This window comes from Myotis lucifugus, unplaced genomic scaffold (assembly GCF_000147115.1).
Source record: "Myotis lucifugus unplaced genomic scaffold, Myoluc2.0 scaffold_670, whole genome shotgun sequence".
NCBI lineage: Eukaryota > Metazoa > Chordata > Mammalia > Chiroptera > Vespertilionidae > Myotis > Myotis lucifugus.
In genome coordinates this window covers 190,627-217,028 of record NW_005871718.1, presented here as the reverse complement: position 1 = coordinate 217,028, position 26,402 = coordinate 190,627, and the positions used below count along the sequence as shown (strand labels likewise).

Below are 26,402 nucleotides of genomic sequence, written 5' to 3'. Positions count from 1 at the left end.
CACATACTCACACCCATCGTTACCATGTCCTGGTAATTTTCCTCTTAACTCCTCTTTCCCTCACATATTCTATCTCTTACCCCTGTTACTTCTTTTCCATCACTATGGACAGTCTTAGCGACACCTTACCTGTCAACTCAGTGCTGATGAGTAACCAGAATGTGCTGAGTGTTTTTGATGATCAACAGGGTGGGGAATACTCTACCTTCATGTCATCTGATCCTTCCACCCCCAGGAGGGACGGGGGTGTCACCCCTACTGAGCAAAAACAGAATCAGGGATGGGAGGTGCTTAATAAATGGCAGGCGGTCACAGATCTGGTGAGTGATAAATGACATTTTCACCAAGCTCTGATTGACTTTACAGCTACTGACATCAGGGTTTGTAAAAATAACAATAATAATTGGTACACTGACTGAGCATGACCCTGGCTGAGGGCTTTTTTCTTATTTCCCTCACAATAAATATCCTAACAATGGTGTTTAGGTCCAGCTGTTTTATTCCAGTTTAGAGATGAGGAAACTGAGGCTCAGGTGGGTGAGAGCCTTCCCCGTGGTCAGACAGCTTATACTAATAGAACCGAGAGAATGATGAGATTAGTCTAATTCTGGGGTCCTTACCCATGTGCTCTATAGGCTCTGAAGGAGGCTCCCACCTCCTCAAGGCTTTCATCCATCTCACCCCCTTTCCCATGAAATATACAAAGGCAAGTGGGAGAGGTTGAGGGTCACTCATATTGCACATCCAGCCTGAAGAGGTCACTTTTGCTGGAACTGACGGGGTTAAAGACCTCACATTGATAACCCCCAGCGTCCTTTCTCCTGAGGGGGTCTATGGTGAGGGTGCTGTTGTCCTGGGACAGCTTCATCCTGTCGGTGATCAGGAGACTCTGGTTTTTGAAGAGCCACCGGATGGAGATCCCCCTGTCATTTGTGAGGCAGGTCAGGACCACGGCGTCCTTATGCTCTGTGACTGTGGCATTGCTGGCTCAGATGGAGGGCTTCCCCACGCGCTCTGTGGAGAAACAGAGGAGGTGACTGACTGAGAGTGGGCTCCTTCCTCAGAGATGTCAGCCACTTGCAATCCACAGCAAAGGTCACCAGAGGAGGACTCTGACCTCTGCAGGGTGAGGACCTTTGTTCAGGTGACAGTCTGTAAGGAGAGGGCTATACCCCCCTCTTCCCTCCAGATCACCTGGATATCTGAGATATTAGGTCCGGGAGCCTTAGATCTTGTGTCCAGCATCTTTATCACCAGGTGGCATTTTCCACCCATTGACTTCTGTGTGATTTCCATAGTTGTCTGTGACTTTCTAAATAATCACATCCCCTCTCTCATATGGTGGCTATACATAGAGATGGGAAGGCATTTCCGTTTTGTTAAGTAATTTATTAGAGACTATAATCCAGGCAGTCTTCATGACCTTAGGACCTGGAGAAGTTTCAATCTAAAGGATTTCTCAGTCTGAATAGGACTTTCACTTCCTGGCCTGTGGATTGAATATCAGGGAGAAGGAAGTCCCTAGAGAGAAGTAGTCAGGTTTAACACCAGGCTGGTACTCTTAGCTTGCTTTGTAAACTACACACTTTGTGGCACTGCTCCTACTGTCCCATGAATCTACATACATGTCAAGGAAGCACTACCATTCACTGTGCTTTGTAGGAATGTCACATATGGTCGTGTCGCACATTGTTGTGCAGCTGGTGACTTCAGAGTCAGGACAAAGCTCAGAGGAGTATCTCCTGTGGCTCACTCTCTCCACATACATGCAGCCTGGTCTGAGGGAGGCCATGGTGACATATTTGGCAATTTGGAGGACAGGCTACTCATGCACCTTCACCACAGACCCCTGTCCCACCACAGAGGGCACAGAGCAGTCAGTAACCGGGTGAGCCTGGAGCAGAGCAGGGAGCAGGGATTTGTCCTATTCACCCTTCCTCAGAGGGTGCTTCATCCTTTAGTTATGGGAAAAGAGATGAGCTTGTTCAAAGCCTTGTATGTTCCTTGTAGCACATAGAACAGTTAAAAGACAAGAGGTGACAGAAGGTAAGTGTTAGTGAGAGAAGAAGCAACTTTGCCTTGAAGACCCTTGTTTTCCCTTTTGGAAAACTCCCTCCCTCCACCACTTGACTCTTTCTGGGGCTGAGAGAACCCCCTCCTCACTTTCCAAGGCTGGACCCCAGCTTTGCTATGACAAATCAGAAGAGCAACGGAGGAGAGTCTACAGAGATGCAGTGGGAGGGCTCAGGGGAAGACTGTGATTTGCTTGTGTCCATGGCCACAGGATGGGAGACAACACTCTCTAGGCTCTGTTCTGAAAACCAGACAAACCTGTACCCCACAGCCTGGTGTCGATGGTCCAGGAGTCACTTACCATAGACTGTGATAGTCATGATCGTGGTCCTATTGAGGCCAGTGACAGGGTTATGGGCGAGGCAGGTATAGGATCCACTATAATTTGAAGTGATGTTGGGGATAAAGAGCTCCTGTGTGGGTTGCTGGGGCCTCTCATTGATAAGCCAAGAATACTGTGCAGGCGGGTGAGAGGCTGCCTGGCAGGAGAGGTTGAGGTTTGTCCCACGTAGGTAATGGGCGTCGAAGGGGGAAATGGTGGGGGCGTCCGGGCCATCTGGAGCAAAGAGAACACAGTCACACATGATGTAATCAGAGGGAAGGGGAAGGTCCTGGTCTGTGTAAGGGCCACACTCTCCCTCTGAAATGGGTCGCAGCCTTGTTTTAAAATGTCCCACCCATAGCCCTCTGTGTTCACTGAGCCTGAGTCATTAACCTTTTTGTCCCATGAAAGCTTGTTAACCCTGAGACTCTCCAGAGAGGAGTATCTGGTCTCCTTCAGTCTTGGCTCAAGGCTGAGCCTGGCCAGTTGTGCCTGGGACAGGAACTCATGTCCCCCCTGGGTATTCAAAGTGGGGGTCTGTGTACATGGACCCGAGAAGGACGGATGTAGCCTGGCCTCTGGCAGTGTGGATTTGGGTGGCAGCCTGGCCCAGGCAGGGACAGAAGTTACTCACAGACAACATTCAGGGTGAATGGGTCACTGCGGCCGGCACTCACGGGGTTCCGGGTTTCACACTCATAGGGTCCTGTGTCATTCCTTGTGACAGGGAGTAAAGTGAGAGTCCTGTTGTCCTTGGACAGCTGTAGCCTGGCACTGTTCGTGAGACTCTGACTGTTGATCAACCACAGGTAGGTGGTGTCCTGAATCTGAGGTTCACACGTTAACACAACAGGGTCCTTGTGCTCCTCGGGGAGGGAATTGTTGCTTGTGATGCTGGGTTTGGGTAACTCCGCTGTGCAGATAACAGAGAGAACATTACCCATTGAGTCCTCCAAAGGCTTCTTCAATCAGAATTGGTGCCTCTCAGCTAACTTGAGTTCTTCAAAAAATAAGGCAGGTCTGCGCATCGCAAGACAAACAAATGATTGAGGGTCTGAGGGTTCAGAGAATGCAAGGCCACCTCCTCTATGTCTGGGAGAAAAAGCACAGACTTTATCAGGTGACAGACAATTATCAGTGTTTGATCACAGAGAGACACAGCAGTGGGAGTCAGAGACCATATGTCCTGGCTCCTCACTGACCAGCTAACTGCCTGGCTGACCTTGGGTCTCACCTGGAAAGTGCAGGTGCTGAGTCCCCTCCAGCTACACAGACCTATATTGCCAGGTCGCCATGCGTTTCCACTGAAGCCTCATGTTCCAGGGTTGACATAGAGATGAGTAATAATGGGCCATCCCATATTCCTTAAATCCTGAGAAGACTAGGCACTGTGGCCCTGAACTGGGTATCTGAGCAGAAAAAATACACAGGAGACAAGAAGCAACTCTGGTGGTGGGTTTAGTACCCAGGCTGCAGGGCCACGAGGTGTGGCTGTCTGCCCAGGAGTTCGCTGGTGACTGACATGACACGTGACCCCAGAAAGGGTAGAGCAGAATCCAGGAATTATTTAGAAAAGAGTGAGGGAAGGCGGGAGCTGGCTGGCGGTGGCAGCAGAGCCAGGCTCTCTGTCCTTGGTCTTTAATGTTCTTTCTGCCACTGCAGAGGGCAGAGATCTTTCCTCAACATGCAGACAATAGCATGTATAGAAGGGGGGCTTGTGGAAGGTGAAGGAGCATGAACTTGTGGAAGATATGGCCCTCATAGACCATTTGTGTTTGGCAGTAATGAGATAGATTTTGAGTTAAACTGTGAAAGAATATGTGAAAATCACTCATGCCCCAAAGTTCTAATAACTGTTTTTGGAGGAAACTCTGTCTAGAGAGCATGAACAAGTTCTGCCATCCAACCAGGTCACACTGTGACCAAAGGGAGATGCCACAGTGGGTTTGGAATCAGGGACTCCCTGGGATAGAGAGAAGGTGAGTCCTGCTAAGAGTATAGAAGTGACCGGGAGGCATGTCAAGGTGTCTCTGCTGTATAAAGAGAGGGATGACTCCAGATTGGTAGAAAGGACATGTGCCATGTTAGTAAAGTTAGGGAGAAGGTCCCTCCCTGTTTCTATGGACAGTCAGGCAGATGGGGAGGAGCCCCCACACGGGCCTGTGACATATGTTCTTCCTTGTCTTTCTAACTCAGGAAACAACTGGAGTTTAGTCAAATTCATTCAAATTGGGCAGCATCTGAGAGAAAGGAGAGTGGCTGGTGGACCTCACAGTCTGAAAGGATCCCACCCTGTGGTCAAGGACACACGTGTGGAAACAGGCAGTGAACCAGTCAGATGGTGCAGGGTCCCCAGGCCCACCTTGGAAACGTCTCAGGAGCCAGTGGGAGGAATGGGAGCCTCACACCAGGACAAGGGTGTGAGTCACCAGTCAGTGGTGAAGTGAGCCCATGAGCTTTGGGGACTGAGAACTGTCCTTCTGCCTTTGACTCCCTGGTTGAATCATGTAGAGATTATATGGTTTATATGTCTCTGTCATGAGGCCTGTTCCTCTTGTTGGCCTCAGGGGAGGAAGGAGCTCTGGATGGGGGCCCAGCAGATGCTCTTTCTCCTGGTGGCCTGGAAAACTGGCTCATGATGGAGCTGGGGCTGCTGCTCCCACAGATTTTTGTGTCCTTTCCTATTGCCCGAGAGGGTGGGCCTGGACACAGGTTATAGCAGGACAATCTGCACAGTGGGGGAAGCAGAGCAGAGCCAGGCAGTGTGCCTGGAGTGAAGGAGGAGGCAGATAAGGGACATGAAAAGAGCAGATAGAGGCAGAATGTCCTTGGTGAGCAGTGGGGGTCACAGGTGGCTTCAAAGACCCCAGGGACCAAGAGCCAACAGCTTCCCCAGGGCAGGGGCAGTGCAGGCTAGAAAACCTTCCCCAGTGGAACAGCACCACAGTCACCAAGGGACTTGGCTCCTGAGGAGGCTTCAGGGACAGGTGGTCAGAGGGATGGACATGGCTCTCAGCACCTGTAGGGACAGGGGACAGGTGTGACTCTGCATCCAAGTTCCAGTCTCTCTACCAATTATGCATCATTCATTCATTCATTCATTCATTCTGTCATTATTCACCATCATTCCTTCCCTCCTTCATGATAGAGCAAGTGAGTGCTGGTCCCTGAGCTGGTAGCAGGTGCAGGTGGAGAGTGAGAAGGCAAAGTCCATTGCTTCACAGCTAGTGGGAGTGACGCCAACACATCAGGAAACAGATAAGTGGTTTCAAGTCCAGTGCAGGGAAGTGTGGATCGGTAACCTGAGGGGAAGGCCTGGGCACTCCCGGCAGTAACTCTGAATGTTATTGTAGGTAATCTGATTCTAGAGTGAAAATTAATTCTCCATTTGCTTTATCACTAGACCAGAAAATCTACCTTCAGTAGGGACTCCTAAGAAAATGGCTGGTCTCAGAGTCCACAGACACCTAAGACCCTCATGGTAGAGGAGAGGATGGGGCTGTGGCTGTGCAAGGACCTTGTTGAGCATGAAGAGCATGTGTCTGTGTGAGCCTGATTCAGTGACTGTATCACACTGTGCCTCCGTTTCCCCTGAATAAAAACAGAAGAAATGGCAAATGGACTCTGGATTACCATGTTGTCTGTGAATTGTCCTTAAAACATCCCTGAATACTTGACCTCAAGCTCAGTATAGAGGAGACACTGACTTTAATGGCCACTATCATTATTTGCCTCCATGAGGGAGAATTCCTGGCCTGACCCCTGGTGGACAAGGAACTGTCAGGAGCATCTTCTCTCCTCTGTTCCTTCCTGGAGACCTGACCTCCCTCTGGAGTCTCCTAAGTCCCTCAGAAGAGTCAGTTAATGATACGGGGTATTTTGTCTATCTGTGCTCTCCTGACACAGCCTTAGGTGAAGAATAGGCTCTGTCCCTGAAATGATGTGGCTCTTGGGGCTGAGCCCTGGCTGATGAGCAGGAGTAGAGCCACTGCTCCTACCCAGCCCTTCCAGGAGGTCAAGCCCCACCGGACATAGGCTCCCCAGGTTCCCTGGAGTCAGGAGCCCTGGGACAGGGGTCTGGGAGAGGTTCCCAGGCTGAGCTTCTCTGTGAGGATTCCAGGGTCCCCTCACCCAGGTCTCCACCAAGCTCTGCATGGTTTTCTCAGTGTCATGGTCATGAGGAGGGGACCAGGTGCTGGACTAAGACTCTGCTGAGTCTCCCTCTGCTGAGTCACTCCCATGAGACTTCTCTCTGTGTAGAATGTCTGTAGTGCTGGAACCTAGGAAGGGAATTCTGATCTTAGGAAGTTTGTTTCCACTCTGTGTTTCCTGCACTAAATGCCCAAAGCCAACCTGGGAGATGATGCAGAGGGGGATTGAGGCAGAGTTCAGGGCTGTCAGTCCTGTGTGTGAAGTAGAGTTCACCCACCTGAACCCAGAGGTCAGAGAGCAATCACTCACGGTATACACGAAGCTGTCCAGTTACTTGCATGCTCTCATAATCTTTGTCTGTGGCTAGTAGGGTATAGTATCCTGTGTCTTTCAGGGAGACTTTCTGGAACAGCAGGGATCCATTGGGGTATATTGTCTCTCTACCACTGCTTTCAGGCCCACGGGTAGTTGTTTGAGTGTCTATTACATATGATACAATTTGATGGCTGTAGTCCACCTTTCCCCCTGTGTACCAGGTATAGCTTCCAAGATTCCCAGGCAGGTTGTGGACACAGAGAAGCACATCCTTCCCTTCAACAGCATTGGGCGGCACTGATTCAATAGTGAGCTGGGCAGTGGTGGGCAGGCTCCAGAGGGTTAAGAGTGAGGCTAGGAGGGAAGAGAGAAATCGATCAAGATTTGGAGCTCTGTATTGGGAAGGGGAGATGAGCCCTGGGTCCTGAACAGGTCTCTTCATCTCTCAGCCTTGGTCTGAGTGTATGTGTGTGTGTGTGTGTGTGTGTGTGTGTGTCCATCCTGTGGTCAAGTTCAATAGCGTGGCCACCAATACTTCAGCACCCCTGCTCTTATATCCTCTGTTTTGAATACTGTTACTCAGGTGTCTGCCCTCAGATTCCTGCTGACACTCAGGAGTGTCCTTCCCTGATCACCTCCTCTAAAGACGTCTGTCTTCACTTTCTGACCTGTCCATGGGCTGTTTCCTGCAACCACTTGTGGGTACCTGACATCACATCTAGATCTTCCCTTGTCTGCCTCCTCCCATAGAACTTGAGATCATGGGGGCAGGGGCTTGACTGATCTTGCTGCACCCCATTGCCTGCAACAGGCAGTTAGTACTTATGGGTGAATGAGTGAGTATTCCTGGGTCCTGCACCTCCTGGGATGTATCTGCCCATTTCTGAGCTTAGTGGTGAGAACAATGTTTAGTGCCCCTCGTTAAATTTCCTATCTCCTCACATAACTTGGTATTATCTAAAGTTTTCAGCATTCAACACTCTGCGATGATTAACGTGGGAAATGAGCAGCCATTTTGGTTTTCTTGCCCCTCACCACTTCCACATCATTTTCCTGTTGCTGAGTCTCTTCCCCCATTCTACTCTGTTCCCCTGTCTCCTCTCCTCAAATCCAAACAGAAGCCTGCCCCCTCCCCCTTGTTTTCTCTGAGAGCTTGTGCTCCCCAGGAGTACCCAGCTAGCCTGTGCCTCTCCTCCTCCCATCCACCACCAGGTAGTTGTCCCCTCTCACCAGCCAGCAGGAGCCCCTGCCTGGGGCCAAGTCCTCTGTGGGTAGGGGCTGAGGGGGACTCCATGGTGTTTGCTGCCTGCTCTGTCCCTCCCTCTGTGGGAAGAGCTTGGATTCCAGAAATGCTCACAAACACCGCTGTCCTGGTGGGTGGGATGTGCTCTTCCTCCTCCCTGTGCACTGAGCCTCCTCCTGGGCCAAGATCACTTCCCTGGTCACATGGTCCCGGGGCAGGGTCTGTACCCAGGTTCCTCCCTGCCCTCTCCTTATTCCTGCCTCTCCTTTTCTTTCCTCTACATTTGCATTCCCTGTAATTGCTGAGCCTTCTTCCTTCTTCCGCAGTGACTCTTCCCCATGTACACACACACACACACACACACACACACACACACACACACACCTTGCTTGTATAGTAGGCAGTTAGGCCTGAGCAGAGAAGGACAATAGGTCAGTAGGGAAGGTCACCAGAATGGAAAGCCCCAGGTACCTAGCAATGTGCAAAACTGGACTGGGACCTTGCCCCCTGGGTAACCTTTCCTCCCCGAGCATATTCTGGTTTTGCAGTTTAGACCCTCTGACCTTTCATATCACTGGTCATATGGTTCAGGCCCTTCCCTAACCTTTCCTCTCCTGGCATGTTGTTAGCCATGTGGGTTAGATGCCCTTAGAGGGGGAAGAAACCAGAGGACCTAAGAATAACCCTTCAGCATTAAGCCCCCAGGACAATGAGGTGCCAACTGGCATAAAATACATCTAGGCCTCAGTTTTGTTTCAGCTCTAGGCCCAGAAAAACAGCAAAATCAGATGAGTGAGAACATCGCTGACATCAGGATCTACTGCATTGACTGATGATCTTCGACCCTAAAGGGCACACCTGGAAAGCTGATAAATATTTTATTGGGCTCCTCCCCTGAGACCTCCAGATTACTAACCTCAAGAAGTATGCCCCGGTGTGGCTATTTCTTTCTGTAACACATCCATGGCTGTCCCCACTTCTTCTTTCCTCAACTCTCTTATATTTGTTCTTTGTCCTAAGCTCCACGTGTCCTTCTTTTGTTCAGTAACTAGTTTCCTGAGCCCATTTCTTCTACAGCTCACTTCTTCTACCTCTGTGTCTTTCTAAATAAATTATGTCTTATAATTTGAGTTCTTGACTCTGAATTCTTCTCTTAGCTGAACTCAAGTACCGAGGTTGCTGAACTGAAAGCCTAACTCTGCAGGTTAACACCTGGTGCCATGCCACCACTCACAATTAGACAAGTAGTAGCTTGGGGTGTATGTATCCAGGGCGTCTCCCACAGCTCTGTGTGGAGTACACAGTAGCCTTCCCACCGCCTTCTTGCATCCCCATTTGGATCTTATCTTCAGAGCAGAAGCCTGGGACGACATCAGGAATTCTTTTCACAGGAATGCCACACCCTTGTGTATGGTATCATCAATGGTACTTTCTAAAGATTTCAATGCCCAGGGGACATCTTAGAAATGCTTCTTTGGGCAACACACCTTGAAAACTGGGTCTCGGACCAGAGCAGTGACTTGGATTATTGGAGAGAACCAAGATGGTGGCATACGTAAACACCTGAATTTGCTGCTGCATACAACCACATTAAAACTACAACTAAAAGACAAAACGAATACCATCTAGAACCATGGGAAGGCTGGCTGAGTGGAAATTCTACAACTAGAAGGAAAGAGTAAAGCACATTGAGTCCGGTAGGAGTTGCCGAGGTGTGGAAGTTTGGAGGTACGGAGGTCTGTATGAAAGGGGCTGGCAGCTGGGTATGCTGTTGTCTTTTTCAATCCGGAGGGAGAAACAAACTCCCGACTACTCTGAACTCCAGTTCCGGGTGAGAATTTGGGGACCCAGACTCATATGGAGAGAAACTGGACTGTCTGGCATCGAGCTGGAATGCGAGGGCGGTTTTCTCACAGATGTGCTTGCAGTGTTCATTGTTCCTGAATGGGGCTGCGGGACACAGACCCCAGGACCTCTCTGAGGCAGAGCAGATTGGCAGCCATTGCAGTTTGCTCTGCCCTGGTGATTCCCTGAGAACCTGCCCCACCCAATTTACAACCCCACCCAAGCTGTGTGCAGAGGCTTTTGCATATGAATGGCCTGGCCTTCTCCGCCTAAAAACCTGGGCAGACTCAGTGAGTGCCAAAGCCCCACTGAAGCAAGTCCTGCCCCATAATGGTGTCTCCAGCACAGAAGTTCTCCCAGTATAGACACAACTGGTCCTCACAGCCAATTGGCCTGGAGATCAATTCCACTCAGTGATAACAACAGCAATCAAGGCTTCACTACAACAAGACTGTGCACACAGCCCACCAAGGGGTGCACCAAGAGTGTCTATTAGGGAGGCTGAACCACTGGGCCCTATAGGATACCTAGCACACAAAGCCACTCTATCAACACAGGGAAGCATCTAAAAATGTGGAGACAAAGAAACAGGTCACAAATGAAAGAAATGGAGGAAAGCAAACTTCTGGATATAGAGTTCAAAACCACTGATATAAGGTTATTCGAAAATCTTCTAGAAACCTCCTAGAAATATAGTGAGACCCTCAAGGATATGAAAAAGGACCAAGCAGAAATTAAGCATACACTGACTGAAATAAAGAATAATATACAGAGATCCAACAGCAGACTAGAGGATTCCAAGAATCAAGTCAAAGATTTGAAATACATTGAAGCAAAAAACACACAACTGGAAAAGCAAAAGGAAAAAAGAATCCAAAAATATGAAGATAGTACAAGGAGCCTCTGGGACAATTTCAAGCGTACCAACATCTGAATTATGGGGGTGCCAGAAGAAGAGAGAGAGCAAGATATTAAAAACCTATTTGAAGAAATAATTACAGGAAACTTCTCCTACCTGGTGAAAGAAATAGACTTACAAGTCCAGGAAGCGCAGACAACCCCAAACAAAAGGAATCCAAAGAGGACCACACCAAGACACATCATAATTAAAATGCCAAGGGCAAAAGACAAAGAGAGAATCTTAAAAACAGCAAGAGAAAGAAAGTCAGTTACCTACAAGGGAGTACCCATATGACTGTCAGCTGATTTCTCAACAGAAAGTATGCAGGCCAGAAGGAAGTGCCTAGAAATATTCAAAGTGATGAATAGCAAGAACCTACAAGATTAGTCTACCTTCAGCTCTCAATTAGAATTGAAGGTCAGATAAGAGCTTCACAGAAAAGAAAAAGCTAATATTCTTTATTTCAGTCAGTGTATGCCAAACCAGTATTATATGAAATGCTGAAGGGTATTCTTTAAAAAGAGGAAGAAGAAGAAAAAGGTAAAAAAACCAAAGTGACAACAAATACATATCTATCAACAAGTGAATCTAAAAATCAAGTGAATAAAAAATCTGATGAACAGAATAAACTGGCTAATAGAACAGAATCAAGGGCATAGAAAGAGAGTGGACTGACAATTCTCGGGGGCGGGGAGGGGTGTAGGGGTTGCAGGAAGAGACTGGATAAAAATCATACACTTATGGACAAGGACAGTGGGGGGAGGGTAAGGGCAAGGGGTAAGGGAAGAGCGTGAAGTAGGAACCAAGTGGAGGGGAGCTATGGGGGGTGGGGGGGAAAGAGGAACAACTGCAATAATCTGATTTATTAAAAGAAAAGATATACTGCTTCAGCAGCTGCCTAGCTGTAGTGGATGCCCAGCCAGAATGAGACCCCATGATGTGGATGATTTGGAGATGGGGACTCCCCTCCCCATCTCCTGTGCATAGGAAGGGTCTGCAGGTCCTGCTAAATATGCAGATTCTGACTCATATGGATGAAATGGGCCACATGTTAAACTGACAAACTCAGGGAAGGCCTGTATGGTGGTCTTGCAAACTCAGAGACCTAAAGTAATCACAAAAGATGGTCTGAAATTAAACTTTAACTAAAAGCCGTAATGGTGGGTAGTTACATCCTAGGTTGGTATCTTCACCGACAAGGTCAACCGTTACCTTAACTGATCATATCTGTCTTTTTGCATCTATGATGACATATCCTTGAAATTTCAGGGTAACTTCTTTTCTTCTGGACCCCCTGGGGCACAACCTAATGTGTGTGGGTGCCAGACAGATACCAAAAATTCCTTCATTGTTATTGTTACCGTGGTAATTGTTGACTATTAACTATCCTGCACCCATCTAAGTATCATTTTACTTTTTATCCAATCCCAGAGGTTTCCCCACTTTGCTTTCTCCCCCTTCTCTCATCTTTCATCATTGGATTTCATGTAACCCACCTAGGTCCCCTCCTGTGATTGCAATGTATAAAAATAAATGAAAAAACCCCATGCTATTCTCTAGACACTATCCAATTGGTTGAGATACTAGTAATGCTTCCCAGCAATTGTGGACATTTTGGCTTAAATAAACTCACACAAATTCTTTACAGGGTTGAATGTTTTTACGTTAACATTACTTGCCATATTCATGGTAGGATTCTAAACAAGCTCACCCAGAACCTTCCAGCAGACCTGGACTTGGTTGTAAGATCCAGCAAAGGGCCCATTGAGCCCACTGGTTCCCCGCCCATTGGGTGAATGTGGGTGAGTTGTCTCTTGGATCCAGGACATTCCTTTTCTTTTGGTAGAGGGTTTGACTTTATTTGAGCTGTGTCTTAAAATCCTTGAGGTGGAATTAAAGGGTTGACAGAACTCAGTCGAAGGCGGGACTGGAGGAAAAAAATGGGTGGCTCGTTTTGATTTTGGCTTTTTAATTGGAATTGCTTTTTGAGAGTCTGAGCAAAAAACCTTGGCTGTATAAATGAGCTGAACTCATCAGCTCATAAGATATAGGGGCACATCCTCCCTGCAGTCCAATTCTTGGTTATTCGCAGGTGACTAAGAATCTTTGTGGAGGTGTCAGAAGTGCAGGAGCCCCACAGGGAAGGCCCAACACAACTGTAATTAACTAACTGGCTCATCTAGGGGGCGACCCTAAGGCTTGGTCTTCCCGGGCCTGAATCCTTCCTGTTGTATTACACAGCCAGGAGAGAAACTGAGCCCACACTTGATCCACTACATAACATATCCTGGAGATTTGCTCAGACTACAGATATCCAAAAATAAAAAAATTTAACATGGGAAATTGTGCCTCCAGGGCAGAAGCTCCCAGACCCCAACCCTCATTTAATATTCCTGTTAGGAAGCCTTTACTTGCAAGTGCTTTACAGAAATGGGAAGATTTAACTAGAAAATTTCAACTTAGAAATGGCCAAAATGCAGTTGTTTTTGGTATATACATTAATATTTTGCATGCAGAAATTAGAAAAATGTTGGTTCTGAAGTGAAACGGAATGACTATATGGGAAGCATATCTTTACTTGGAAAAATGGAAGCTTCTTATGAGAAGAAAAGAAAAAATACTTCTTCCAATAAAGAATGGAAATTATTAAGAAATTTTAGAGACTGTCTCAGAATGATTCTGAAGTTAATAAATGCCTACACCCCATCTCCCCCTCTTCCTTTCTGACCTTCCTTGTCTGGACTTGCCCTTTCCTCTCCCTTCTTCCTTCCCCTTCCGTCTCCTCTATTACCACTGACTTGAAGGAAAATGAGAATAGGAATTCTAACAGCTCCCTTTTGGAAAAAGCTGGTCTCAGCTAGAGAGGAACCAGCAATTGTTCCCGACTTTATCTGGGACCCTGATGGATTCACAAAAATTTAACTGTTAGAACATGTAATCCTGTCTATTCTGACCTATTCCAACTAATACACTCACTGTTTCTGAGAGCAAGGCAACAGGATTACTAAATAAGGTCTGCTGTGCAACCGGAGAGGAGTCTTTTGCAATAAAAAGCGAGATTTTCTGTTTAAAAAGAAAACCTGAAGTGTGATTTACAAAGTGGAAACAGAAGCAAACATAAGGCTGCTCCAGGACTATGAGAGGGTATTTTCCCCTTCTCCTTACTAAAAAATTGAAATTATCATAAAACGGAACATTACTAGGCCCTTGGAGATACTGGGGCTTCTTTATCTGTTCTTTACCCTACCATCTAAGTTTCCCTCTCCCTCGGAGTAAAGCTTCTGTACAAATGGTAGGGGGGTCTAAGCAACCAATGGCTGTTTTAAAATCAGAATCTGTCCCCTTTCAATTAGGGCATGTTAAGGGGCAACATATTTTACTGGTCAATTCGGTCCCAATTCACCCGATAGAGATTTAAAAATCAGTGATGCCCACATGTACAAAACCAAAAAGGGAAAATGATGATTTTAAGGGAACCCCCAAGAGGAAACTAATCTTGAGGCTGACTGAATGTTTGCTCACCATCTTTTCATTATTAACTTCCATGAAAATCAGAGAATGCTTAACAGGAGACCTGCCCTACTCAGAACGGCCCAAACAGCCCAGAGACTTGCAGAAATGCCTAACCTCGGCTTGCTACACATGCCTCTGTAGATGGGGAACCAGGCCACAGTGCCTTGAGAGTCCCCTTTTCTATTGGGGTACAAAGGGTTCAACTGGGAGAAATTTAACTCTGGATCCCCAAGGGAAAAAAAGGCTAATCTTCTTTTGCAACATAGCCTGGTCCCGCTATAAAGTGGACAATGAAGAGGTTTGGCCAGTTAATGGCACCATTAAGTTTAATGCTACCTTGCCTGCAGCTAGACCTGTTTTCACCACATTCCCAGGGATGTGAATGGAGAATGAGGCCTACTTAGATCAATGTGTCTTTTCCATACCTGTAAGCTGTTATGAGTCAGAAATGGCACTCAGCTCTATGCTACCTGTGAACTAGATCTCTCTGTAATTGCTACAGAATCTCTTCCTCCTGGTGACGTGGGAAACTAGCTCAGGATGGAGCCAAGGCTGCTGCTCCTACTGATATCTGTGTCCTCTCCTATTGCCCAGGAGGATGGGCCTGGACACAGGTTTTAGCAAGACAATCTGCACAGTGGGGGAAGCAGAGCAGAGCAGGGCAGTGTGTCTGGAGTGAAGGAGGAGGCAGATAAAGGACATGGAAGGAGCAGATAGAGGCAGTGGGGGTTATGCGTGACTTCAAAGACCCCAGGGACCAAGAGCCCACAGCTGCCCCAGGGCAGGAGCAGTGCAGCCTGGAAAACCTTTCCACAGTGGAACAGCCCCACAGTCACCAAAGGACAGGTGGTCAGAGGCATGGACATAGTTCTCAGCACCTGTAGGGACAGGGAACAGGTGTGGCTAAAAACCTTTTAGGACTCTGCATCCAGGTTCCAGTCTCTCTAGCGATTATGCATCATTCATTCATTCATTCATTCCTTCATCATTCACCATCATTCCTTCCCTCCTTTATGCGAGAGCAAGTGAGTGCTGGTCCCTGAACTGGTAGCAGGTGTAGGGTGGAGAGTGAGAAGGCAAAGTCCTTTCCTTCATATCTAGTGGGAGTGGCACCAACACATCAGGAAACAAATATGTGGTTTCAAGTCTAGTGCAGGGAGGTATGGATCAGTAACCTGAGGGGAAGGCCTGGGCATTCCCAGCAGTGACTCTGAATGTTATTGTAGGTAACTTGATTCTAGAGTAAAATTAATTCTCCATTTGCTTAATCATCAGACCAGAAAATCTACCTTGAGCTGGGGACTGCTAAGCACAAGCACTGAACCAATGGCTGGTCTCACGGTCCACAGACACCTAAGACCCTCGTGGTGGAGGAGAGGATGGGGCTGTGGCTAACAGTATTCAAAACAGAGGACCTTGCTGTGTCTGTGTGAGCCTGATTCAGTGACTGTATCACACTGTGCCTCTGTTTCCCCTGAATAAAAACAGAACAAATGGTAAGTGGACTCTGGATTACCATGTTGTCTGTGAATTGACCTTAAAACATCCCTGAATACTTGACCTCAAGCCCAGTATAGAGCAGACACTGACTTAAATGGCCACTACCATTATTTGCCTCCATGAGGGAGAATTCCTGGGCTGACCCCTGGTGGACAAGGAGCTGTCAGGAGCATCTTCTCTCCTCTGTTCCTTCCTGGAGACCTGACCTCCCTCCGGAGTCTCCTAAACCCTCAGAGGTGTCAGCTAATGATATGGGGTATTTTGTCTATCTGTGCTCTCCTGACACAGCCTTAGGTGAAGGACTAGGCTCTGTCCCAGTCCTGATGTGGCTCTTGGGGCTGAGCCCTGGCTGATGAGCAGAAGGAGAGCCACTGCTCCCACCCAGCCCTTCCAGGAGGTCAAACCCAACCTGACACAGGCTCCCCAAGTTCCCTGGAGTCAGGAGCCCTGGGATAGGGGTCTGGGAGGGGTTCCCAGGCTGAGCTTCTCTGTTAGATTCCAGAGTCCCCTCAGTCCAGGGTGTGACCAAGCTCTGCATGGTTTTCTCAGTGTCATGGTCATGGGGAGGGGGCTAGGGACTGGACTGAGACTCTGCTGAGTCTCCTTCTGCTGAGTCACTCCCATCAGACTTCTCTCTGTGGGGAATGTCTGCAGGGCTGTAATCTGTGAAGGGAACTCTGATCTTAGGAAGTTTGTTTCCACTCTGTGTGTCCTGCACTACATGCCCAAACCCTGGGAGATGATTCAGAGGAGGATTGAGGCAGAGTCCAGGGCTGTCAGTCTGTGTGTGAAGTAGAGTTCACCCCACCTGACACCCAGAGGTCAGAGAGCAATCACTCACGGTATACACGGAGCTGTCCAGTTACTTGTTTGCTCTGTAAATCTTTCACTGTGGCTTGTAGGGTGTAGTATCCTGTGTCCTTCAGGGTGACGTTCTGGAACAGCAGGGATCCATTGGGGTATATTGTCTCTCTACCACTGCTTGCAGGCCCGAGGGTAGCTGTTTGAGTGTCTACTACATATGATATGATTCGACGGCTGTAGTCCACTATTTCCCCTTTGTACCAGGTATAGCCGAATAGATCCCCAGGCAGGTTGTGGACACAGAGAAGCACATCCTTCCCTTCGGCAGCATTGGGCGGCACTGATTCAATAATGAGCTGGGCAGTGGTGGGCAGGCTCCAGAAGGTTAAGAGTAAGGCTAGGAGGGAAGAGAAATTGATCAAGATTTGGAGCTCTGTATTGGGATGGAGAGATGAGGCTTTGGGTCTTCAACTGATCTCTTCATCTTTCAGCCTTGGTGTGTGTGTGTGTGTGTGTGTGTGTGTGTGTGTGTGTGTGTGTCTCCTGTGGTCAAGATCAGCAGCATAGCCACCAATACTTCAGCACCTCTGACCTTATTTCCTCTGTTTTGAATACTGTTAGCCAGGTTTTTGCCCTCAGATTTCTGGTGACACTCAGTAAGTTTATCTCCACTGTGTGTGTGTCCTGCACTAAATGCCCAAACCCAACCTGAGAGGTGATGCAGAGGGGGATCAATGCAGAGTCCAGTCCTGTGTGTGAAGTAGAGTTCACACCAGAGGTCAGAGAGCGATCACTCACAGTATACATAGAGCTGTGCAGTTACTTCTTTGCTCTGGGGTCTTGGGAGACCCCTTCCCAGACCACCTTCTCTAAAGACCTCTGTGTTCACTTTCTGGCCTGTCCCTGGGCCTTTTCCTGCATGGCACTAGGGGTACCTGACATCACATTTATATCTTCTCTTGTCTGTCTTCTCCCCATAGGAGATGAACTTCCATGTGGGCAGGGGCTTGTCTGATCTTGTTGTACCCGCAGTGCCTGCAACAGGCTGTAAGTACCTTGGGTGAATGAGTGAGTGTTGCAGGGTCCTGCACCTCCTGGGATGTATCTGTCCATTTTTGAATTTGGTGGTAAGGGCAATGTTTAGTGCCCCTGGTTAAATTTCCTATTTCCTCATATAAATTGTTATTATCAAAAGTTTTCAGCCCCAGCCAGCTTGGTTCAGTGGATAGAGCATCGGCCTGTGGACTGAAGGGTCTCAAGTTTGATTCCAGTTAAGGGCACATGCCGGGGTTGTGGGCTCCATCCCCAGTGGGTGGCATGCAGGAGTCAGTCAATCAGTGATTCTCTCTCATCATTGATGTTTCCCTCTCTCTCTCTCTCTCTCTCTCTCTCTCTCTCTCTCTCTCTCCCTCTCCCTTCCTCTCTGAAATTAATACAAATATATTTTTTTAAAAAGTTTTCAGCATTCAATTCTCAGTCATGAGTAAGTTGGGCAATGAGCAGCCATTGAGGTTTTCCTGTCCCTCACCACTTCCACATTATTTTCCTGTTGCCGAGTCCCTTCCCCCATCCTACTCTGCTCCCCTGTCTTCTCCCCTCAAGGCCAAACAGAAGCCTGTCCCCTCCCTCTTGTTTTCTCTGAGAGCCCTGTGCTCCCCAGGAGTCCCCAGCTAGCCTGTGCCTCTCCTCCTCCCACCCACCACCAAGTAATTGTCCCCTTTCACCTGCCAGCAGGAGCCCCTGCCTGGGGACAAGTCCTCTGTAGGCAGGGGCTGAGGGGGACTCCATGGTGTCTGCTGTTCTGTCCCTCCCTCTGTGGGAAGAGCTTGGATTCCAGAAATGCTCACAAGCACCGCTGTCCTGGTGGGTGGGATGTGCTGTTCCTCCTCCCTGGGCACTGAGCCTCCTCTTGGGCAAAGATCACTTCCCTAGTCACATGGGCCAGGGGCGGGGTCTGTAACCAGGTTCCTCCCTGCCCTCCCGTTATTCTTGCCTCCCCTTTTCTTTCTTCTACGTTTGCATTCCCTGTAACTGGTGGGGCTTCTACCTTCTTCTGCAGGGACTACTCCCCATGTGCACACACACACACAGACACACACACACAGACACACACACAACTTGCTTGTATAGTAGGCAGTTAAAACTAAGCAGAGTAGTACAACGGGTCAGTAGGGAATGGGAAGCCTTGGGTAACTAGCAATGTGGAAAACTGGACTGGGACCTTGCCCCCTGGGTAACCTTTCCTCCCTGAGCATATCCTGGTTTTGCAGTTTAGGCCCTGTGACCTTTCATATCACTGGTCATGTGGTTCAGGCCCTCCTCTGACCTTTCCTCCCCTGGCATGCTCTTAGTCATGTGGGTTAGATGCCATTAGAGGGGAAATGAACAAGTGGACTAAAGAATAGCCCTTGAGCATTAAGCCCCCAGGACAATGAGCTTCTGACTGGCATCAAATACATCTAGGCCTCAGTTGTGTTTCAGCTGCAAGCCCAGGAAAGCAGCAAAACCAGATGAGTGAGGACATAGCTGACATCAGGATTTACTGCATTGACTGATGACCTTCGACCCGAAAGGACACACCTGGAAACCTGATAAATGTTTCATTGGGATCCTCCCCTGAGCCCTCCAGATAACTGCCCTCAGGAAGTAGGACCTTCTTCCAAAGTAAGAAGGAACTTGGCTTCTGAGGCTTATGCCTTACCAAGAAAGGATCTTCTCTTATAGTTCCAAGAGGGAATTTTTGGTTTACTGATCATTCCCAATGCTCCCCACCTGACAAATCCTAAATGAAGTCTATTTAGGGGAGTCACACTTTCATAACTTTATCCTAATTCACAATATAGGAGTTTAGACTTGCAAAAGCATCGTTTTGCAAGTATCTTAGATAATTACTAGTACAGAATCAGCATTTTAGAGCTCAAGGGTTAAAAATCCTCTTGCAGGAGCCACACTACATAAATAGGAATGCTAGGGAGGGGACCTGCCCGAAAAGGGTTCCATGCCCTTATTTCCTCTGACCCCCTTAGTTCCATGATAAAGTATGGAAAGTAAACCATTGCTTGACATACCTAAGGTAAGTTAACGCTCAGGGAACCCTCTCCTGGTTCTTGACCTTACACAAAGAAAAAAACCTATGGGGACTTGAAATTTAAATCCCTTTGGCCCTGGAAACTAGAGACATTTTATTTCAACGACGTAGTTTCAGTACTTGAATGTCAAAATGTATGACCAAGATTGGAGAAAATATTTCTTCTCTCAACTTTTATAGGGTGTGATTCTTAAATACTTTTATAATGTCCAAGGTATATACAAGGATATGTATTGTAACAATTATGGGTGTGTATTTTTTGCAAAGATTGTATTTCTCTATCTTGAGAAGGGAAATATTTCCATAAATTGTTTTTATTTTATAGGTACTAATAAAGTAAAAGAAAGCCACTCCTACCCAAAAAAATTGAAGAAGTAGGACGCAGTGCGGCTCTTCCTCTCTGGAGCACACCTGTACCTTTCCCTACCTCATTTTCCCTCAAGGCTCTTATCTTTGTTTTCTTTCTCCTAAGCTCCAAGGGTCCTTCTTTTGCCGCTGTAACTAGTTTCCTGAGCCCATTTCTTCCACAGCTCACTTCTACCTCTATGACTTCCTAAATAAACTCTCTCTTATAATTTGAGTTCCTGACTGTGAATTCTTCTCTCAGCTGAACTCAGGTACCGAGGTTGCTGAACTGAAGGCCTAACTCTGCAGGTTAACACCTGGTGCCTTTCCACCGCTCACAATCAGACAAGCAGAAGCTTGGGGTGTATGTATCCAGGGCGTCTCCCACAGCTCTGTGTGGAGTGCACAGTAGCCTTCCCACCGCCTTCTCTCATCCCCACTTGGCTGTTATCTTCAGAGCAGAAGCCTGGGATGACATCAGGAATTCTTGTCACAGGGATGCCACACCGTTGTATATGGAACTTTCTAAAGATTTCAATGCCCAGGTGACACCTTAGAAATGCTGCTTCGGCAGCTGCCCAGCTGAGGTGGATGCCCAGCCAGAATGAGACCCTGTGATGTGGGGATGGGGAAGCCCCTCCCCCTCTCTTGTGCACAGGGAGGGTCTGCAGGTCCTGCTAAAAATTCAGATTGTGACTCAAGGTGTTTGGTGGACCGACAGTCTCCATCTAATAAGCTGTCAGGAGATGCTGATTATACTGGTCTGCAGATCACTTCCAATGGCAAGGATGATGGGGATCCCTGCTCCCTAAGAGGACAACCTACCCACTTAACCCCACCCTTGGCTTGTGCTGTGTCCTGGCCATTGGTCTGTCAGCACCACACAGAGAGCCCCAGGGATCCCCAAACCCAGGGGACGATTTATTTGTGTGACACAGAAACCCAGCTGGGCACCACACCTTCCCCATGTTCTCAAACTGCTGGGAAGGTTGGATTTCCTCCCAGCAGGAAGGTCACAGTGGTGACTCTGGGGTGAGAAGGGGTCATCTGAGTGATGACTGTTGTGCGGATCCACCTTCTGTCTTTGGGTGTCACTAGCCTGGTTTCTGTTTCCAGGGACAGAGTCCCAGGACCAGGAGTCTCAGTAGGACTTTCAGTGTGTGTGTGTGTGTGTGTGTGTGTGTGTGTGTGTGTGTGGTATACTGCGTGTCCTGGGAAGAGGGGACTGTGGTGGGAGGTCATGTGGCTGTGAGCTCCCTGGCTCTTGAGGGCCATGATTTTAGGGAAATCTTCCCTCTCCTTTTCTGTTGGCTAAGCTGGTCCATGTGCTCCCTGACCCTTGGGGCAGCCTCTGTCCTCTGCCTGGGGGACTTGCTTGTGGTCCCCCTGCCTTCCCCATGATGGTACAAGGCAGGGAGTGGGGAGCTGCACAAGGTCCCCATTCTCCCTGATAGAGCAGGTGCTCCTAGTCCCTTAGAAGGAGCCTGTGGGACAAAGTAGACACATGGGAGGGGCCCAGAAGGGTCTGTGATATGGAAATCAGGCTCCTTTCCCATCTCCTTCATCAAAGCCAGTTCCTATGTTAATTTCCTGCTGTCTGTGTGTCCCATTGCCGCCCCCTGGAGGGCATAAGGGAACCTGCAGCTGGCTCAGTGTTGCTGACTAGGCTCCAGAGCAGTGGTTCCCAAACTTATTTGGCCTACCGCCCCCTTTCCAGAAAAAATATTACTCAGCGCCCCCTGGAAATTAATTTTTTTAAAATTTTAATAGCAATTAAACAGAAAGATATATGTATTAATGTTTCTACCTTTTTCGTAAAATATAGTAAAGAAAGGTGTAAATTAGAAACATTGAAGTTTGAAATTATGAAACTATTTATTGAACTCAGAATAGAAAGGTAATACAAAAAGAGTTAAAACAAATGCACCTGTGGCCATCACCGCCCCCCTGGATCGCTGCAGCGCCTACCAGGGGGCGGTAGCGCCCACTTTGGGAATCACTGCTCCAGAGGGTGGGAGCTGACCCTGAGCCCTGGGCAGGGATGGGCTCTTACATCCAGGCTGAGTGGCCAGTTACTGTGTGTCCCAGGCTGCCTGACTTCACCCAGGACAGGGTGAGCCCAGGGAGAGGGTGGTGATTGTCCAGAGGACTCTGGATCCAGTGTCAGGAGAACTACCCACCCAGGAGGAGCTCCCTGTCCCTGAGGTTTCAAGGAAGGGCCTGGTGAGGGCTCCTGTGGGGCTTCCAGGAGAGGGTGCTGCCCTGGGGCTCTGATGCTCAGGATGCCCTGTGTGTCCCCATCACAGCACTGGGTACTGCATCCAAGTCCCCTGTGTCCCTGACTGTCAGCTGCTGTAGGCCTCCCCATGGGGCCCAGGATCTGGAGCTGCTCCACATGGACACTCAGCCAGGGGATCCTGACAGGAGGCCCCCCTGGCACACTCAGCTCCTCTGAGGGGGAAGCACCCTAGATCCTGGGTTCTCCTAACCCATCCTGCATGGGAAGTTCCCCAGGACATCATGGGCTGGTGAGATGTTTTCAGAGACACAGCCAGGTGACCCCACAGATCAGGGTCTTGGGGCACAGGGATTTGCCCCCTGACTTCCTTTGAGGTAAAGGTGGGCTCCTTCCTCCTTTGGTAGTAACTCCACCTGGGTCCAGAGTCCAGAATTTGTGCCAGGTCACGTGTCACTGAGAAGAGGAAGGACACAGGCTGTCACCAAGACCTACCCTGGGGAGATGAGATGTCACTCACCAGGTAGAGGTGGGGAAGGCTGTGATTTTGGAGGAATGAATGGGGGTCTGACCCCTCACTGTTAGGAGACCCCTGCCCTCCCTTTTTGGGACAAAGAAGGAAACTTCCTGGCCTCCTCCCATGCTGACACCAGACCCTTTTCTCCACGGAACATTCTCTGCCCACAGATGTCACAGGTGGTAGGATAAGAGGGCAAGTTCCAGGCTTTAATTGTGTGGTTTTCATCATTTACTTAATGGTGTCTGTGAAGCAATGTGAGGGTCAGACAGGCAGAGCTGGGTATCGATCTGGCTTCTGTCTCATCCTCACTGAGATTGTTGCTGGAATGAGGCTTCTGTTCAGAGTCCCTGCCTGGGCACAAGGACTGACCTTCCCATCTGTCATCAGGGGTTATCTTAGATGCTAGCGCCCAGGCTCCACCTCCCGCTCTCACTGCAGGTTCCCTCATCCTCAGACTCCTGATTCCCTCCTTGCTGAGCACGGCCTCTGTGGCACAAGGTCCAGGCACTCAAAGCGCCAAGTGATCAAACCATATGCGTCAGTAACTCTCCAGACATCGGAGGCAGGTGCTGGAATCAGTGCCGCCTGATGGGAAAGGGCCTCCAGCTCTGAGTAAGCACCACCTGTGGGGACTGGCAGGTCCTATCATGGTGGGTGGCATGTGGTTTGAGGGTGCACCCGGGAGCACCCAGGAGCTGCCCTGAGAGCTGAGAGCCCTGTGGGTGCTTTCATGCATTGAATTGGTTTCAAGAGCTTCCTGCTGTCTGTGGACTGGCCCAAAGGCCCCTATTGAATAAAGAGGGGCTGGACTCTTCTAGCCTCAGGCCAGAGCCACCAATCAGTGCTGGTGGGTCCAGGGCTATCAGGGCTCAGGGACAGCTTGCAGGGCACACACATCTGTCTTGAGGGCCATGGGAGCTTAGCTGTTAGCTTATCCTTCTGCTGGTGGGAGGTGGTGGAATCTGGGTGAGCATCCCCTAGCCGTCTCTACTTTTGCTTTTCAGATGTAAAGTGCTAAAGGGTAGTAATTCCTACGGACAAATAAAATAGGTGCAGAGGCATGGATACATGGACCAGATCTCAGATGGAAGGGAGTGGGGGCAACAGGAAGAGAACCAAAAACATATATACATAGCCCATGGACACAGGCTATAATGGGGTGAAGGCCTAGGGTGGGGCAGGGGCCTGATGGGAAGGGGAAAGGGCGCAGTGGGGGACATCTGTACTACTGTCAACAATGGAAATTGTTTTAAAAAAATGTAGCTAGCCTCTTGATAGAAGGAACTTTTACATCATTGTAAAATGAAAACAATGCACTGGAATATTCTTTAAAGGAAATGCAATAACCATTTTCTATTTATCAGTAACTGTGATGCAAGTTTAATTTTTCTAGTTCATCACTGATAACACTTTTTGTAGTTTAGCTCTTAGGAAGTGGTGAAAGCCGCCCATGATCCATGTTTTAGTTCAAGAATGTGGACTTTATGTGGATTCTCCTGTGATTTTTAAGTGTTCATATAGGTCACCTTCTGTGAACACTAATGCCATTTCCCTCTGTCTGTTTGTTACTCATCCCTGTACAGAATCACATTTTGCCTGGAAAACATCTGACCACCATTAAAAAGAAGTGTCCAGATGCTTCTGGTTGATAATGATGGCGCTGAAGGTGGAGGTCTGTTCAGGGTGGGCAAAGGCAACAGTTTTTGAGAACTTTCCCCTCAAAATTACCTGCATAAGGCACCTGTCACAAGTTCGGATGGAGGAAGGACAGAAATAGAGGTCAGTAATTGAGGTATCATACCCAAGAGTGGACAGAAGATCTGCCCAGAGTCTGAGATATCTCGGGACTAATGGTGAGGACACTACAAAGACCCCCACCCAACCCCTTAATGAGGGAACATTGAAGGTCTTGTAGTTTAGAGAGGGGCCTATGGATTGGGACAGGGGTTGTCAGCCCACAGTGCTGGGAATGAGACCTGACACTGTCCATTTTGAGGGCATAAATTCATTTTTAAGTTATGATGTCACAGTGTATGATTCTGAAAATATAGACAAACTCCTATGATATAGTTTTCTATTTAATAAGATGTTTCTTCCTAATGTTATAAATGACTGGGTTTACTGCTAAGATGCTTGAGATGGTAAGAACATCAGAGTAGGTTGTCTAATGGCATGGCATATAGGTTTGTTATGATTTTCTCTTGCAGTGTCTACAGAAATTTCCTCACCCGACTTTGCAGTAGAACCCACTGGAGTCATTCTGATTTGTGGGCAGCCATCAGTCATCACCTCTAACTATGCCTTCTTCTGAACCTGAATGTGCCCTGTGTCCAAGGTCAGCCCCAATCTCAACTCTCCTGCTCCTTTCTCTCCCCTTCTAGCAGGAACAAACCACTAGAGGGCACCCACACTCTTCCTTGAGCTCCTGGGGACCTTTCCATCACCTGAGACAAATAAATGCCAGTGTTTTTCCTGCAACAGCTCTACCCTTCAAATACTCTTTTTTGAAAAAAATATATTTTATTGATTTTTTACAGAGAGGAAGGGAGAGAGATAGACAGTTAGAAACATTGATGAGAGAGAGAAACATCAATCAACCTCCTCCTGCACACCTCCCACTGGGGATGCTCCCACAACCAAGGTACATGCCCTTGACCGGAATCGAAGCTGGGACCTTTCAGTCTGCCAACAAATGCTCTATCCACTGAGCCAAACCAGTTACGGCTCAAATACTTTTTAAATTTGTTCATGGTATAGCTCCTGCTTCAGACATCAGGGTCCCCAGGGGAGCCCATCACATTGGGGTGTGGCAGCATGGACTGGTGACCTGGAACCATCCCCAGGGCCTAAGTCATTGTAGAGGGAGATGGTTCAGGGGCAGTGGGTAATATAGGATAGACACCCAGGGCCCAGATGTTCCTGCACCAGGGGTGGTCACAGCGGACAATGACCATGAGCCTGTGGCTCTGAAGGCCCTGCCACTTAGCATCTGGGTCTTGGCTGGGCTGGTGTGAAATATTTCAGACTGGGTCTTCCTCAGTGGGCAGTCCTCGTGGGTATTTCAAGAATGTTCCTATTGAAGAATGAGGAGAGATGTGTTATTGACCTTAGAGAGTCACATTTCCCTTATGGCTGGAAACCATCTGACCACCGTTAAAAAGAAAGTGTCCAAATGCTGTTGGTTGATGATGATGGCAGTCAAGGTGGACGTCTGCTCAGGGTGGGTGAGGGAGGTTCTCTCAGATTAGGACCCAGGAAATGGGAGGGTGAGGACTTCTCTGACTCCTGCCCTCTTCAGGACACCACTGCTGGGTTGACTGTGGAGAACTGAGCCTCCCCTCTCCCACCCTGCTGTGTAGGACAGAGACCCAGAGCCCTTTCATGTAGAGTGGACCATGAAGGAACACAGGTGAGGGAGGGCAGGTGGACATGAGGAGAGAGCCTTATTCCTGGAGGTGGGAACTGTGAGATGAGGGCCAGCAGGAGGCACACAGACTGCTTAGTGCCTGCAGCTGAGTCAGTGCGCCAGAGAGTTTCCTCTGCAA

At 48.5% G+C, this 26,402-nt stretch overlaps 2 protein-coding genes across 2 annotated transcripts in view; both read right to left on the bottom strand.

Moving 5' to 3' along the window:
- The window catches only part of LOC102441380 (carcinoembryonic antigen-related cell adhesion molecule 8-like), a 178,753-nt gene that overhangs the window by 136,109 nt on the left and 16,242 nt on the right, over nucleotides 1-26,402 (bottom strand).
- LOC102442014 (carcinoembryonic antigen-related cell adhesion molecule 1-like) lies at nucleotides 672-18,456 on the bottom strand. Its single transcript, XM_023746382.1, is given in 5 exon segments — nucleotides 672-1,014; nucleotides 2,375-2,629; nucleotides 3,030-3,308; nucleotides 16,706-17,065; nucleotides 18,393-18,456. Coding segments are annotated over 5 exon segments (1,245 nt in total). The 3' UTR covers nucleotides 672-727.